At 53.8% G+C, this 16,546-nt stretch overlaps 7 protein-coding genes across 7 annotated transcripts; 4 read left to right on the plus strand and 3 right to left on the minus strand.

The window, feature by feature from the left end:
- Positions 1-262: 262 nt before the first annotated feature.
- HMPREF1541_01611 (uncharacterized protein) lies at positions 263-571 on the plus strand (the record flags this gene model as incomplete). Its single annotated transcript, XM_008715969.1, has 2 exons — positions 263-400; positions 458-571. Coding segments are annotated over 2 exons (252 nt in total), but the record flags the coding sequence as incomplete, so codon positions are not given.
- Positions 572-2,117: 1,546 nt separating this feature from the next.
- On the plus strand, positions 2,118-3,912 carry HMPREF1541_01612 (uncharacterized protein; the record flags this gene model as incomplete). The annotated part of the gene is made up of 2 exons (XM_008715970.1): positions 2,118-2,290; positions 2,346-3,912. The coding sequence occupies 2 exons, from the start codon at positions 2,118-2,120 to the stop codon at positions 3,910-3,912; spliced, it is 1,740 nt and encodes a 579-aa protein (XP_008714192.1).
- A 1,143-nt stretch (positions 3,913-5,055) lies between these two features.
- Positions 5,056-6,447, plus strand: HMPREF1541_01613 (uncharacterized protein; the record flags this gene model as incomplete). The annotated part of the gene is made up of 4 exons (XM_008715971.1): positions 5,056-5,151; positions 5,198-5,403; positions 5,453-5,557; positions 5,610-6,447. The coding sequence occupies 4 exons, from the start codon at positions 5,056-5,058 to the stop codon at positions 6,445-6,447; spliced, it is 1,245 nt and encodes a 414-aa protein (XP_008714193.1).
- A 230-nt stretch (positions 6,448-6,677) lies between these two features.
- Positions 6,678-8,375, minus strand: HMPREF1541_01614 (uncharacterized protein; the record flags this gene model as incomplete). Its single annotated transcript, XM_008715972.1, has 1 exon — positions 6,678-8,375. One exon carries the CDS (start codon positions 8,373-8,375, stop codon positions 6,678-6,680), a length of 1,698 nt encoding a protein of 565 aa, XP_008714194.1.
- Positions 8,376-9,032: 657 nt separating this feature from the next.
- HMPREF1541_01615 (uncharacterized protein) lies at positions 9,033-10,639 on the minus strand (the record flags this gene model as incomplete). The annotated part of the gene is made up of 2 exons (XM_008715973.1): positions 9,033-10,586; positions 10,637-10,639. 2 exons carry the CDS (start codon positions 10,637-10,639, stop codon positions 9,033-9,035), a joined length of 1,557 nt encoding a protein of 518 aa, XP_008714195.1.
- A 623-nt stretch (positions 10,640-11,262) lies between these two features.
- On the plus strand, positions 11,263-13,479 carry HMPREF1541_01616 (uncharacterized protein; the record flags this gene model as incomplete). The annotated part of the gene is made up of 1 exon (XM_008715974.1): positions 11,263-13,479. The coding sequence occupies one exon, from the start codon at positions 11,263-11,265 to the stop codon at positions 13,477-13,479; it is 2,217 nt and encodes a 738-aa protein (XP_008714196.1).
- A 987-nt stretch (positions 13,480-14,466) lies between these two features.
- On the minus strand, positions 14,467-16,170 carry HMPREF1541_01617 (uncharacterized protein; the record flags this gene model as incomplete). Its single annotated transcript, XM_008715975.1, has 1 exon — positions 14,467-16,170. The coding sequence occupies one exon, from the start codon at positions 16,168-16,170 to the stop codon at positions 14,467-14,469; it is 1,704 nt and encodes a 567-aa protein (XP_008714197.1).
- Between the last annotated feature and the right edge of the window lie 376 nt (positions 16,171-16,546).

Raw genomic sequence — 16,546 nt, forward strand, 5'->3', positions numbered from 1 at the left:
CTCAAAAGCACTCCGGCGTCATTTTGGCTCCCCAGCCGCCGAAAATACCGCGTTATCCGTGATCAAGCCAACCTTGACCGTTGAATAGCCCGCACCACCATCGTCTCATCCTGTTCAGCGCATGGTGTCTGTGCTCAATATGAGTTTTAAACCCCTCCCACCAATGCGTGGCATGTCAGGCGGTGGGTACCGGCTCAATGAAGATAATATCTCCCTCGCAAGCACAGCCTCGACCACCAAAACAGAAAGCGAAGACGTTGGCCGCCGGATGTGGACTGAGACGCAATGGGTCAATCTCTCAAAACAAGCCCGAGATCTTGGTCTGCCAAAGCTACCATACTTTGATCCGGCGACGATGCTGCTGAGCAAGGAAGTGAATGTGAAGTTATGGAAACAGCTTGTCGGTCGCTTCGCAGGACCCTTGCGCTCGTGAGTCTGAGCTAATTGAATGTCGTAGAAAAATCTCTACCACGTTCTGGGACCTGATAAAGCGCCATACGCATGCCCGAAGATGGTTGAGGGTGGAGAGGTCAAGTGGTATTCTTATATGGGTGAAAGCAAAGGCGATGAGGGTCTGACACTGCCACGCCTCTGCTAGAATTCCTTCAATTGACGTGTGCTACAGCTGAGATCTACGACCGATGAAGGGCAGGGTTCGCCTTTAGCCTGTTTCAATATTCCGCCCTCGCCGTCTGCTCGGTGGTTCGAACTAGACTCGTGCAGCGAGTATATGGGTAGGGTCGATCAAGCAGTGTACGCAAAAGCGCACCTCAAGCTTTTACCAGCCTGCAGTAGAATAGGCGATGGTACGACAAGCTAGTAGGCAAAGCTGTTTCAATCATCATGTTTCTTTCACGAAGCCTCAGTCTCCCATTCTCTCAGCTGAGTGTCTTGATGCATGCTCGACGACTCGAAAGTGCTTGCCAGTGCTATGCATTTCCGCACTTCGTACCTTTGCAACTATGCTGTCTGACATAAAGTATGCAGAAAACCGTGTGCCAGTTTCTGTGTCTTGCTTTCACGGCTACCAGACTCGGACAACGATCGATGCCGAGGCCGAGGTGGGCTACAAACTGGCTTCCTTGTTCAAAGAAACGTGTCAGACACCACCACCCCTTCACACGTGGCCAGCCGCAACGGTGGTGGAGTGGGCCCTCACACCTGCAGCGCCTACAATCCAGGGCGCTCCACACTCCTCAGCTTCGACCTTCCAAGCTCCTAGTGCTCTACGTCCACCCAAAAAGACAGCTCGGCGCAAGCTTTTCGCGCCTGGGCTTAGGCTGGACTCACCAGAGTTTCGGGTCAGGAAGTCCTTAGTCAGTCTCATGCGTAACTTGCCGCCCTAGCGCAAAAGCTTCTGCCTAGGACAATAACAATTTCTGCGGCCAGGTCAAAAAGGAAAGGACAGCCAGCCGGCCGAAGCGACTGAAGAAGGAGGGTCACTTCGGGAGGGGCGGTGCATTTCAGGCGTATTTCCTACCTCTCTAGAGACGCCGCTACCTCCACCAAAAGCTTGAGCAAATCCGAATTGTAGCGTAGTTTATGTAAATATCGCATCATCGACAGACTTTTGTTCTAGAAGAACGGATATCATCACATCCACAACGGTCGTCCATTCCCGTCCTGCCCAGCGGCCCCAAAAGTACGCCTCTAAGGCCCCATCACCTGAGCAAAAGAACACTGCAAGGTTCTCACCATAAGCGGGCCAGTCTCCAAGACATCAAAAGAACCTAACCTGCCAGTTGTCTCGAAGAATCGCTCGTCCTACCTAACCCCGCCTCAAACCCACCACGACGTCAGCCATTCAGACCGACAGTCTCGGTTTACCGAAGCAACCACACTCTCGTGTTCAGCAACGGCGCAACTCAAAGCCAACAACACGCGGATTTGCGTGGCCGCTTGCTCGCTTTTCTTTTCTCGTCCAGCTTCAACGAGGGTTTCGGCCACTGTTGTACACCATTGCTGCGTCACACATCGAACAAGCACCAAGCGTTCCAACAAGCCGCGTTGACAATCAGCATCGTCGTTGGTCTGAACGACTTTTCTGTTAGCTATGTTCTCTTTGCCCGCTCGGTAGAAATCTGGATGTCTAGGAAAAGAAAAAAAGGCCAGTGAGGATGGCTTCGGCAACGGAAAGGAAGGGCAAGGTATCCAAACGCTCAGCCAATTCATATAGCACCGATGAATGGAAACAACACCGGCCACTAATCACTCGCATGTACTTTGAGGATGGCCGGACTCTCAAAGAGGTTCGCGAGCATCTTGAGAAGGAGTTTAATTTCACCCCAAGGTACGCTACTCGATCTCCCATGTACTCCATAATGCAGTCGTGCTCACATCCAAAGTGAGCGGATGTACAAGAGTCGTCTCCACTCTTGGGGACTCGACAAGAAAAAGAAGGAGCACGAGATGCTCGAGATTGTTCGTCTAGGCTCGCAGCAGCAAGGTGATAGCAAGGACAAGACCTTCGTTATTCGTGGTCGGACTGTCACGCTGGCCGATGCTCTTCATTACTTCAACCGAAAGGGAATCAAAGACCCGACTACTTTACTTGATCAGCAGCTCGATGGCTCTGACCCGCATGGCGAGTTGTCTTCGCCCGAAGATGGTGACGTCCAAACCCCTCTATCGGCTCACGGGGATATGCTTGATAGTGCTGCCAAAGGCGACTCGGACTACGACTTCCTAGCTTCTCCCCCACCACAAAGGCATATCAAACCGCCTACATCTATACCTCTTCACTTTCGTCCAGCCGATATCGCGGAGCGTCGGCTGGTGGCTCTACAGACTGCGCTCGGTGTTCCGGAACTCAAACCAATGCCTGCCTTTCGAACATTGTCAGTAGAGTCGGTGGTCGCCTCGAATAATCTCCCGCCCGAGGATGGCCGCTACGTTGATGCAATCTACCTCCAATTGCAGGCACACTACCGCGAGATCTTCGCTTCGCGAAACCTATCTGTCAACAGCTCCTGGACAGCAACATCAGATAATGCCGGCGCCGACCATTTCTATTACCAGATGTATCAAGGCTACTCGAACCTTTGGAATGGGCAGAAGGACAAGGCGTTTGAGTTGTTCCTTTCTGCTGCCGAACTTGTCGAAGGACTCATAAAGAATAACCACGTCGCGTTTTTGATCTATGTGCTGGACCTTGTAGTTCGGCATGACGGGTCTGGCCATGAAGAGCCTCTGATGATGATATTGCAACATGTCGCTGATATGGCTCGAACAGTCTACGAATCGGAATCAGCACCGATCTACCTGGTCGCAATGTATCTCAAGAATTCCAGGAATGGACGGGCTGGACTAGCAGAGGCAGCCATGAGAAGACTATTGGACTTCTTCCAAGATAGCATTGGGTATTTCCACTCGGAGACAATCGCTCTCCTGCAGACCTTTGCAACAGCATTGCTCAATCGAAAGCGATATGCCGAGGCAGCTGTTAGATTTCAGCAGCTTGTTGATGCATTCGAGACTACGCAGGGAAAGCATTGCTACGAAGTATGTTACGCACTGCGGACTACATCGGAAGCCTACTTCCACATGGGCCAATATGTCGAATCCCTCCAGGCTTTGAAGGCTGCGCTTGCCCGGACTGAAGGCCTTCCACGAGCAGAAGAGAGAGAGATATACGTCCGCTGCTTACGAGGAATGGCCGAGATCTCGAATAAGCTGGGCCGCCGTCAAGAAGCCATTGAGACCATGCACCACGTTGTGGATTGCACGCAAGAAGCCTTCGGCGCGGACCATCCCTTTACATCTCGCGCGAAGATGCATCTGAAGACCACGCAAAAGGGTGATAGCGATGAAGTGTCCAGCATTCCGCCCATGGTCTACCGCCTCGGGCGGGGAGGTAAAGCGGCCAACTATGTTTGGGTGACTAGAAGCAGTCCAACAAGATTGGCACCGTGAACATTGCTGATATGCTTCTACCCAGAACGTGCTGGGTATCAATTTCACTCCGTCGTTCAAGCGCCAATTCCCAAACCCAAGGCTTCTCGGCAAGAGAGTTCACACACCGCTAATCAGACTCGGCAGTTGACAGAGCTTTAAGCTCAGCGTCGGCACCGTTGCGAGCCCGTGAACTTTTCGTTAGCACGCCCCGATGGCCGGGCTTGTATCACGGCTGTCGATGGTCACTTCGGCCTGACTGACCCATGCGAGGACAAAAGCTGGGACTTGGTATCGGGGCCGGCGTGCGAACGCCTCGGGCATGCCACCGATCTGCCGCGCCGTTGCACATGTCTGCTCAACACAAGTCCCTATATATCACCCGCATAGCTGCTTCAGGGACGGACCGACAAGCAGTCAAGACCAAAGGTCGATTCTCAGAATATGCACGCAAGCGCCGGGTCTTGTGACTCGTGGTGCATGCCTTGGGCCTGATATGATTTGATGGTTCCAATTTATTACCGCGGGAGACATCCTTTGACATCCAGTCGATAGGATGACTTCGAGGGAATGAGTATTCACAGGAGATGAAACGTAGTGATAACGATGTATCAATGCTGATTAACTTCGGCGTTGGAGAGCCAAGTTGTTAGCCTCCCGTCCGGACATGAAAGCACGTCAGCATCGGGACCAGGCTGCATTTCGTAAGACAGTGCAACGATGTGGAAATTGTATTCATATTGTTTTCGACTACTTCCCCCGGGCCCGAAGCCCTCTTGCTGCCCCCTGAGGGATCTCCAGCTGCGTCCGGGGCTAAGACAAGAATAGAAGGAGGGGCACCCGAACACCAACGAGATCCCCTCATTTTCCGGGCATCAACGTACACATCCAGGTACGAAGTCGGTGGTTAACTTGCCCGAGCGCGAGCCTCCGTTAGGGTTCCCGTTGCAGCTGTATTGGAGTTCCCATGCACAAGCTACGGACTATGGACAGATTCTAGTCCGCCGCATACATCCCAGACCGCTAGCCACCCCCATGAGGTTCCTGTCCTTTTCCAGTCCTCGTTACATTGCTTGCGAGCAGTTCTTTGACTTGTGCATTTTGCTAAAGGCGTCTTTGTGGAGTCATTGAACATAGATCACACGCGCGGTGATAGACTTCAAGATGGCAGACAAGTATTATATCGGAGAGAATATTAAGAAGACTGCGGTTCACCACAACTCATACAAGGATCTATGGGAGAGCAAATGGAAGGGACCGGTATGGTGCACCCTACTCCGGGCCAGATCTACTCTAACGCTCCAAGGCAACGATGGGGGTATATCCCTTCATGTTCGGTGCGCTGAAGGATTTCGAGCCCGTGGCGGAATCGATCATCGCACAAGGCCTGAAGGAGCCTTACGATTGGGATGCGTACGCGAAGATGTATTTCCCCAAAGCTGAAGAGCTGGCCAAGATTGCGGAAGAAGCTGAGAAGGCGGGCGAGAAAGAGAAGGCTTCGGAATACTACCTGTATGTCCCGGCAAAAGCGTTGTGCAAGCAATGACTGACAGAAATTCAGACGGAGCTCAGCTGTATACCGCATCTCCCGCTTTCCAACACCCAGATCGGAACAGCAGAAGTACGCATGGAAGGCGGGCAAAGAGGTCTTCTACAAGGGTGCTGGGTGAGTAGAAATGCTCCCAGCATGCGCTCCATCTAAATCTGACCACCTCCAGCCTAATGGAATACCCGATCAAAGAGGTCCTGATCCCCCACAAGCACGCCGTGTCCGGGGAAGGAGACGTAGTGCCTGTTAACTATCTTCTCCCGCCAGGTGCCTCGGCCTCCAACCCCTGCCCCATTGTCCTGATCATCACGGGTCTCGATGGCTACCGCACAGAGCTGGCCGTTTGGCAGCAAGGCTTCCGCATGAAGGGCATTGGCACAGTCATTGCCGAAATCCCCGGCACGGGCGACTCGCCCGCCCTGCGGCAGGACCCTACCTCTCCAGACCGCCAGTGGTCCAGCGTGCTCGACTGGATGAACGCGCAGAAGGAGATCGACAGCTCCAAGATCGTGTCCTGGGGCTTCTCCACTGGTGGCTACTACTCACTCCGACTGGCACACACGCACAAGGACCGCATGCTGGCGTGCATCAGCCTGGGCGGTGGCGCGCACCACATGTTCGACCGCGAGTGGCTGCAGGAGGTCAACAAGCTGGAGTACCCCTTCGACCTCGCCAACACGTTGAGCTACAAGTTCGGCTACCCGGATCTGGAGTCGTTCATCAAGGAGGCGCCCAAATTCTCGCTGCTCAATGACGGTACGCTCGCCAAACCGTGCACGAAGGTGTTGCTGGTGAACGGCAACGACGATGAGATATTCCCTATCGACGACATGTTTGTCGCGCTGGAGAACGGGCAGCCAAAGCTGGCGCGCATGGTCAAGGGGAAGAAGCACATGGGCGAGCCAGATAGCTTTTTCATCATTCTCAAGTTCATCTACGGCCTGTTGGGCATCGAGGGAGATATCATGGACCAGATGAAGACGCTGCCTTTCAAGCCAAAGTATTGAAAAGTGAGTGTTTGTGGAAAGGGTAGTCGAGGAACAACAGGTAGATATCATCGTACAGCACGGTACCAAATCGTCTTCCAAATATGCCATTTGCATGACCCACGGCAGAGATGAATGTACATATGGTCCAACCGACACCGTCTCATCACCGCATACTCTTGCCTACAACGGGCTGCCAATGATATATTGCTATCTTCTTCACGTCGTGAGACTCAAACGGGCGTTCCAACTCAATCATCCCTCCCCAGCGAAACAAGCATATGTCGGCTCATCGAGCCAAACATCGCTGGACTGCCGCTGCCTCGCCGCCCACCCTGCTGAGGCGGCGTCGGCTGTTGCGGCGCCTGCGCAGCCTGCGTTGCGGCCGCATCCCAAACACCTATACCAGCATCATGGGCGGGCTCCTCCTCGTCCTGCTGTGTGCTCTGATTTTCATTCTTGAGCCCCTCCTCTTCCCCACAGATGACTCGCCGTACCCAGTGGAACGGCGTCTCGAGCTCCTCCTCGCGATCCTCCTCGGGGAGGTGGTCCACTAAGCCTTCTGCCTCGATGCGACGTCGGAGTTCGGGCAGGAGGATGTCTTCGAGAAGTGGGATCTGGTCCAGGACGCCTTCTGTCAGGAGGTGGTGTGGGAGGGCCAGGGCGGCTATTGGGTCGTCATCTCCCGAGATCGATCGTGAGGTTTCTGGTGGCGCAGAGGACGTGTCGTTGGCCTGAGGTCTAGCATCTACCCCTTTACCCTTGTGATCGAGGGGCAAGCCGTCCGGCGCGCCTACTCTCTCGGTCGACCTGTCTGCAGTAGCGTCCTCAAGGAGCTCAACGCGCTCAATCCCCCGTTTCCCAACGACCATGCGCCCAACCCGCGACTTCTCACGCTGGTCCTTTCCCTGCTGCTGCTGTAGCTTGCGTGCCTCCACCGCTTCCTCTACCTCCTCCAGAAAGCCCCGTACAATCTCCAGCCGGGAGTTGTAGGTTCCTCGCAGCATCGTTACGCGGCGCATCACATCAAGGCCGCCCAGTAACATCACGATCGCAAGCTCCTCCTCCGCTGCCGGTCGCCGGGTCCATCGTCGCAGCGCGCGCTCGATAGTGCCCGCGTACGTCGGCGCGCGCGAGCTCGCTTTCAGGTGGATGCCGAGCAGGCGCATCGCCTGGTAGGCGGGTAAGAGTGACTCAGGGGCATAGCCCGCGACCGTTTCGGTCAGAGTCTGGCCACACGGTACGCAGCGCCAGAAACGGGAACGTTCGCGGGAGGTGTGGCTCGGGTGGGTATGTAGGAGGAGATTACGGTATGCGGAGAGGTAGTGGTCAGCGGTCCAGAGGGCTGGATGGAGGTGCTGCGTCAGGAGAGCAGTGCGGGCAGTGCCGAGAACGGTGATGCGCTCGGGATGTTGGCGCGAGGGCGGAAGCATGTAGATCTTCATTTGCATGAAGGCGTTGAGGAGGTTGGTGGTTTGGGTGACAAGAGCGTTGCGCCTGAGGAGGACGAGGTGGTGATTTAATGAGGTGTTCGGTAGGGAAGGTGGATGGAGGGAGAGGACGTGAGATACTCTCACATGCGTGAGGCACTGTGGAAAATGCGTGTTCAGAAGGGTGGACGCGCAGTGGTTCAGAATGGAGAAGGTCGCGTGAGAAGTCAGGCGAAGCGAGAGGATATCGGTTGGGTCTAGAAAGGTGAGGACAAGGGCGTGGAGCTCGTTAGGGAGGGAGATGAAGAGGGTGCCGAGATGGTTATCGTCAGTGGAGGGAGGCGTGCTGGTTGGCTGTGACTTCTTGGATCGGCCCAGACGACGAGAGATATTCGCAAGGCTAGGACGGCGAAGGCCATCGAGAGGCGTCGTTGAAGTGTGCTTGGCTCCCACGGTATCTGGATGTGATGCTTCGCCAGCTTCGGGCTGCGTGCTTGCTCGACGGAGCGCACTTTTCATGGTGGCGTAGTGAGGAATAGAAGTAACCGGGCACGTGGATCGTCCACATGAACTTCCTTCCCAATAATGATTCTTCTCTGTGTATCGCTCTTGGGGATGAGGGACTTCAGTGGCCAGCGACAGCACTTGCCATTGACAGCATCAGAGAGTATGACAATAAAGTGAGGCTAATCACTGCGACACGAGCTTCCTCCAGCCCGCGTGAGAGCAAGTGCTGGAAATATATCGCTAGGGCGATCAAGCACGATTGCGTCGACACCTAGCCAGCTCTGGCGATGCTTGATTGCTTTTCCCTGTAAGATGATTACTTTAGGCTTAGAGCCCTGCAAGGTCCTGCATGGTGAAGCCTGAAGCTGGCTACGCTCTGTCGGACCGACTGGCGGTCGACGGGGGATGTTGGAGAGTTGACACAGGCGAGAGAAGCGAAAGAGGGGCAAAGGCGGCTGAGGCGGGGAGCTTGCCTCGACGAGTCTAGCTTTGGCCGCGGCCCGCCTCCTGGAACACGGCGGGCAACAAGAATGCGGATTGACATGACTGCGTGGGCTTCATTTTTGTCTAAATACCGGCTGCTTGCATCGGCCAAGGCTTCATGGCATTGCTCTGCCTGTGAACGTGGCACGAAAGGCGCCTGATACAGCCAGCATCTCAGAATGAGTCTCACTCAATCTCGAAGCTCTCAACCGTACACCGCATAGCCTTTTCGAAATCCATTTCCTCACCTTCCTCCACTAATGTGGCCGCATTGACATCAACCTCGATGTAGGGTTTCACCATTTCAAACTTGACGCTCATAGGGAAGAACTCGCTCTCGTCTCCGCCATCGCCGACTTGCGCTTCAAATTCAAAACTGCCGCTGGCGTTGCTCTCGTCAATGGCTCCAATAGTCCACTCTAGGCTGTCCCCGGTGACCTCATACATGCTGTCGAAGCTGCTCACAGCAGGCTCCGCAGTCGAGTAGGGAATTGTGACCACAACGTCCCTCAATGGCGTAGAAGTTGGAGATGTAAGTTCGTACTCGATCGTGATGGTGTAGCTGTCATCGCTGCGGTTGACCCAAACCGTGAACGTAATAGGCAATACATCCTGACTGTCCGCAGGCGCTGTGGCGCGCCAGCGAAGGACACCGATGCTGTTATTGGCTGGAAAGCGCTTGCTGGTATCTTTGAGTTGAATGGTTTTGTTACTGGTAAACAGATTCTTGTCGACGTTGGGATGCGTGCGGAATTGCGCTTTAAGTGGACCGTCATTGGCTAGCAGGGAAAGAGAGATTTTCGTGAGAGCCGGGTCGGAGATCTTCAATTGCAAATCGCCCTTCACTTCAAAGGACTTAAGAGCTCCATCACGAGAGAGACGTGCGGATAGCTGCTCGGAAATTAGCACGTTGATTGGGTTCGCCGCGTCGAGCGAGGGGCGAGAGGCGGGCACTGAGGGCGCAGAAGGCTGAATCAAGGGCTGTTCTTCCACTTCAGGTGTGCCTAGGTCAGCCTTGACCCTGTCATAGATATCAGTCGTCTTCGACTTCTTTCCCAGCTGCATACCCTTGCCACGTGAGGCGATAGGCTTGTTGAAGGTCTTGTTCTTCTCAGCTTCATATGCATCGTATGTGCTTGTGGTCGAGGGCTGGGAGGGAGGGGTGTATGTCGGATACTGGGGCATTTTTGGCGCAACGCCACGGCCATATGCTGCTGAGCGAGCAGCTTCCTTGCGCTGCATCTCAAGTTGCTTGGCCTTCCTTTTGCGCTCCTCTGAGGCTTCCAATTCCTTATTGCGAGCAATAATCTCCTGTATTCTTTCCTCGTGAGACTCCATTTCAAGGAAAGTCTTGATTTGGCTCATTGTGAGGTTCTCCCGATAGCCCATCGTGACCAGTTCGTCGAAGGCAGACAGGAGCTCAAACGCATTGCGAGTGATTTCTCGTTCATCCAATTTCTTGCAGATGCTCTGAACAACTTGAGCGAAGAGGTGCAGGCTGTCAATATCTTGAAGAATATTTGATTGTCGGTTGGTGATCAGGACCATGTACAGTTCGTCGAGGGGCTGGTAAACGAAGCGCACATTGTCTTGCTCAACGGTAGTGTGCTGTGTCCCAGCATCGGCAAGTTTGGGAAACGACGCTAACAGACCTTCAACTCTGGCTCTGTTGATTTCGCGAAACTGGCGAGACAAGACGGCTTTGCCACCCCTGGTCACTATCGACGCAGCGAGGACGACCTGGCCTTCATGTTAGAGACCGGAGACGAGAATGCAGCGGGTAGACTTACCATGGTCACTAGATGTTCCGCAGTTCAAGGCGCCGTTTTACAGTGTTCAACAATGTTTCAGGCCCGACGGCGTCCTTCTATATTCGCGGAAAGTCGATCGTACGAACTGCGTGGCTTCTTGAAGCATTCCCACATGTCGTGGCCTCAGCGCGGTGGACGGCCAGAGTTGCGCGTTTCCTATTACGGCCAGTTGGCTTGGCGAACTCCTGCCGCCGCATGCGTTGACCTTTCGTCGTCCTTGAAACTCCCTTTCCTCTTGCCCTGATCTTTTTGTCTTCTCCATCCGTACATCGTGGCATCACTCTTTCGAGAGTACTCACACAGCTAAACCTTATGACAAGCGTGATATCTTACAGTGACTCCAGAGGTGTTACGCAACGACTCTTGCGCCGGCTGTCTGCTTACACCGGCGCCACCAATTCAGGCTACAGGCTACGCTTCTCCACCATCCAGTACCTGTCGCTCCTACAAGACTATTCGCACCTTCTCTTGAGCAAACAAATCTTCGCAATCAAACGCGTCGGCGCTGCAAGACAACTATTCACTACCTTAATCGAACACTCGCTCGTGCGCTTGCTTGTTGTGTCTTTGTACCTACTGCCCGCGCGTCCGCGCACGCTTCAGTCATGACTGCGCAACCTCAAATTGGGGCTCCAGCCCTTGATGAATTCATGGATCTGGCTTCGTCGCCTTTCCATAACGTAGAAGATCTTGAACTCAACTTCGATGACATGGAAAACCCTGAAGTCCACGATACAGAAGATAATCAAATGGATGAGATGGGTTCTGATGGGGCGGTCGTTGATGATGTGATGCAGGAAGAAGTCGAAGAAGAGCTGCTAGAAGATGAGAATATGCTCGAAGAGCAGGACAATCCCCAGACTCAGCAAGGAGTCGAGTTCGAAATGGACGATACCCACCAGGCGAAGGATGAACAGTACGATCCTGAAGATGACACAATACTCTACGACGAAGATGAAGAAGCCAACAACGATTCTGCGAACCTGCAGCAAGACTACGGACATGAGCTCGCCGAAGATGATGACATTTTGGAGCCGCCGGAAGCGGAAGTGGAAGCGTCTGGTGTTCAAGACGAAATCTCAGACGACAAGGTGCCCCAGAGTGATTCTCGCTTGGAGACCGAAGTGCAACAAGCTGTCGGTGATTCTGCGCCCGCAGACACTATTTCCCAAAAGGACCATGATGAGGTCTCAGGTCCAAGCGTCGTTAGCAAGGATTTTGCGGACACATCCAGCCTCCTGAATCCCGACCACTCAATACAAATTGTACACGAGGAGGCATCTGAGGATGCAGATCATGAGCGTGAGGATTTGCATGCCGTATATGAGGGATCTGAACAAGCCCAGGTTGCAGAAGACCCTGAGTCTTCCGTGTATCCAGCTGAGGCACCACCTGCGGAGTCCACCCAAGAGAGCTCAGAGTCTGAATCTGAGGACGGACAACTCGTCGAAGACTCAGCAATCCAAGAGGCTTTACACGCGATTCGAGTCGAGTGGATCGATGCTCGCAACAGGTTTCCCCTGTTTCCTTCGGTCGATGGAGACACTTCTGAGTGTTTTCTCCACGATACAGGCTTGGCCTATGAACCACTAGACAAGCTTCTCGCAGGATGCCATGCAATCGTTGAGCAAGAGCTTGGTGTCAACGACGAATTAGTGCTTGACGTCCCAGATCTGGGCCTTCATATCTGCGAAGACTCTAAGTATGCCGCAGAGCTCACTCTGGCCCAGATCGTGGATATTTACTTGATGCTCAAGCGTAATGAGTCAGCTGGCCCGGTCACCTCGATGTACTGCAGGATCAGTCCCCGGGTCTGCCTTGAGACTCAGTATCGTTACCTGTATGGTGCTGCCAGTGATCATCGCACTTATAGTTCGATCAAGATGGAAAATCAGTCTGCGACGCAAGAGGTCATTCGAGGTCAGGGCGAAGAACCTGAGCCTTTCCACGAAGAAGTGCCTGACCCGACTGGTCTCGAGCACGATACTGTAAGTGAACGACATTTGCCTGTCGTGAACGATAGCACACTAGACGATATAACCACGCTCGAAATGGCGTCCGACGAGCAACATGTCATCAAGACTCAACAGCCAAGTCATGAGACTAGTTCGGCCTTGACCAGTCAACCTTTAGACTCAACCGCCAACGAGGTTCAATCCGGGATGTCTGAACAGGAACAGAATCTCCAGGTCAGGGAAGCCGAAAATGAAGATGCTGGTGCGGATGGCGATATTCTCGAAGCTCTTGACGACGAATATGAGCCTGAGGACGACAGTAATCTCAACCACAAGTTCGACCCTGAGCTCGAAGACAGCAATAGTTCTCACACCGTCGAGGGCGAGTTTAAGTCCAGCCATGAAGATGATGCTGAGAATATGGCGCCTCATACCAATGCCGAGGAAGACTTCGAGACAAAAGTCGATGAGCAACCCTCAGCCGATGATGCTCAGCTACAGAACCTCCCGGAACCCGAGGCCGAGGCTGAAGGGGAGGGCGAGGATGCAGAGTATTTCTACAACAGCGACGAGGAGTTCCTGAGCAATACTGGCGAGGATGGTACAGAAAACGCCGCCGAGGAGACCAAACCCCAAGGCGAGGATGGAGTCGACCTCGAAACCCCCGACGATGGCGAGGGGTCTTATCAAGATGTCCAGATACTTCGCCAGGGCGAGGAAGGATTGCAGGACGGAGTCGATGTCAACGGGGTGCCTCCTGTCACACCGGAAAAGGCTGCTTCAACAAAACGAAAAGCCGTTGACGACGACGATTTTCTGGACCTTAGCATCGATACGCCCGAGCCTAAACGTCGCCGTCCATCTTGAGCCGCATTGGTCGTCGTGACATTGCGACGTGCTGTCACCCGCGCAAAACGAAAATCCCATGGCATCACCATTCGACACTTACGAACCCCCGACCCGGCACCCCAGACTACTAATCCGCAGGTACTAATTCTGTGCTTCCCAGCCGCAACCGCGGCTCCGCGGACCCAGAATACGCAAGCAGGATCCATCAATTCCCCACACTATTTGATTTTCAGCATGATTCCCCTTGTACTAATTTCACAGCATCATTCCTAAATTCAACCCCACAAAAGTCCAGCTTTACGACGCTCTAAACTCATTAAGCGAAATCAATAGTCAGCCATAAGATGTCTGAGACCGCGCGCAGCTATATGCTCCGTGCCACTATCATGAAGTATTGTACGCGATGGTGACTGCCAAGGTTGGTAGGGAGGGGCAGTTGCCAGTAAGTCATAGAGACAAGCACAGATCTCTGAGGCTTGCGTTGTTCCTCGATGCCATTCGCAAAGAGTTTGAAGTCGGGGAGGAAATGCAGAGCCAGGCAGCTTTCCAAGGCAGATCGAGATACAAGGTCACCTCGCACTACGGCCCGGAAAGCTCCCCGTGAGAATACTGTCCAGGCCCATGGCCTCAGGCTCTGCACGAAAGAGTTGCGAGCGGACAAAACGCACCCAGTGCCAGCCTTTCTACCTACCTTTCCAAAACAAACGAAAAACTTGAAAATTACCGGTCCTTCTGCTCGTGTTCCAGCTTAGTCCTGTTTGCCTCATGCCGGATTGCCTAGTAGTATGCCGCGTATCATTGCACAGAATAGCGGAGGTTTATGGCACTGTTGAAACGGAAGCAGAGTCTATGATCTAGCTTCAAGGAGGTAATGTCTCCGCGAGCAACGCAGGCAGTATAAACATGATCTACCTACGTCCTTGTTTGTACTGCCTGCGTCGCCACGACTCGACCTATAGTACCGTATGCACATCTCCGCAGAAGCCGATTTCTACATTGTTTAGGTTAGACACCACCCGTGTCGCTCTGTCCACCCGCCTCGCCCGGCATCGAATGCTCGTTGCTTTCTGTTTCTTCTTCCTTCACATTGGGGGCTGTCCACCCGGTGCCTGCCTGCACGAACAGCATACCAAGCGCTATCGCAGCGCCAGCTGTGAACATAACACGGTACGCATTGACATAGGCGTTCAGCGCGATATCAAAAAGGCTCTTGGTAGGGAGTCTGTAAACCAGATTCGGGCTGGCGATCAGCTGCGTCACAAGTTCCTCTTTCCTGGACTCGGGAAGGTCGACGTCGGCGAAACTCGAGCGCAGGGTGGAGCTCAGACTACGAAGGAAGATCCCACCGGATATGGCACTACCAAAAGAGCCGGCGAGAGATCGAAGCATGGCGATGAAGGGTATGACGACCACATGTGACTCGTGCGGTGTGAGGTACAGAACATGCGCGAGAGTATAGTTCAGGATCGCACCCGCGCAGAGGCCGTTGCTGAGGCTCACCGCGATATAGCCTACCAGATTGGTAGCGGGCTTGCTTAGCTGCGCGAGGAGCGCCTCGGTGACGGCGAAGAGGACGAATGCCAGCAAAGAGGGAAGGTAATAGGAGCGATTGTCGCGAATGTGTAAGTATCCCACGATGATGCCACCAAGAGCGAAGCCGATGTCGGTCGGGATAAGCAGCGTACCCGCCTGAGCCTGTGGCCAGCCACGCACAGCAATGGCGTAGATAGGCGTGTAGAAGAGGACGGACCAGCGGGCGGCCATGAGTCCGACGGTCGCGAGACCCGTAAGGAGGTTGCCACGGTGGCCAAGTACGGAGATGGGAACAATGGGGTCCACAGCCCAGTGAGCCTCAACGAAAACGAAAAGCGCGAAGTCTGCCAGGGCCAAGATTATGATGCGGATAGAGATGGTGGATGCGGACAGAGAGTAGAGTAAGAGGACCACCGCGGAGATGAGTGTAACGATGCCGAAGAAATCGAGCGCGGAGAGGCGTTCAACAAGGGATGGTGTCGGATTTTGCGAGTCGTCCAGAGGTGGTGCTGGGATTGAGAAGAGTGCTAGAGTTGCGCCGGCCATGCAAAAGGGTATTTGAAGCCAAAAGACAGCCCTCCATCCGATAAGAGGCTCCAGTGCTCCAGCTATTATAGCACCGCAGGCCACACCAGAAGTGAAGGCTGTGTTGATGCAGCCGAAGAATACACCCCGGTTCTCCTTGCTGGTGAGCTCGGTGACAAGCAGGAAAGCCACAGGTGTGACGGCTGCCGCGCCAATGCCCGTAATGACTCGTCCCAGGATGAAGGTCAGGAATGATTTGGCCAAGCCCGTGACCAGGAGACCAACACATTGGACCACGATGGAGCCAAATACGTATGCTCGTGCGGTGAAGATCTGGCTCAAGCGCCCAGCGAGAGGCATCACACTTGTCACAGCGATAAGGTAGGCGGAGGTGAACCAAGAAACGACTTCGGAGGCATCCAGTTCGGTGGCAACGGAACTCTGAATAGTTGTCATGAGCGTGACATTGCATGGAATAATGAAGATCAGGCTGAACATGGATAAGCAAATGGATATGCCTCGTTTTCTCGTGAGGCCTTTCTGAGACGTTGTGCTCTTGATCGAGGCGTTCGTGGCTGATTGGCGCCTCGGTACCAAAGGGGAGCGTTCTGTGTGCTCATTGTCGCCAAGACGCGATCTTCCGTATGCCATAATGTCTATATGTATGTGTACGAAGGAGAAGCTTCTGAGCACAGGTTGGTTTGAAAACCCACCTTATAGTTTCTGTCATGTCGTAGGGCTTAAAAAGTGATCCGGAATAGATATCCGTTACCAATGCTGATCAATCAGTTGGATGAACTGCATATATGCTGCTAACGGCCGCCGTAGATTGCGGTTCGCGAGCGAACTGTGGATTTTGTCGACTCCGGGGAACACCTGCTCCTTGCGGCAAGGACACGATACTCTGAAATTGCCAGAATTCACTGACTTGACGGCAAGACGCGTGCCGTACCGATTGAGCATTTCCATTCTGTTGTACTATGCCTTGAGGTTATTTCTCCTGCTCACAGCTGCGTCGGTTGTCCTG

Source organism: Cyphellophora europaea (genome assembly GCF_000365145.1).
Source record: "Cyphellophora europaea CBS 101466 unplaced genomic scaffold supercont1.2, whole genome shotgun sequence".
NCBI lineage: Eukaryota > Fungi > Ascomycota > Eurotiomycetes > Chaetothyriales > Cyphellophoraceae > Cyphellophora > Cyphellophora europaea.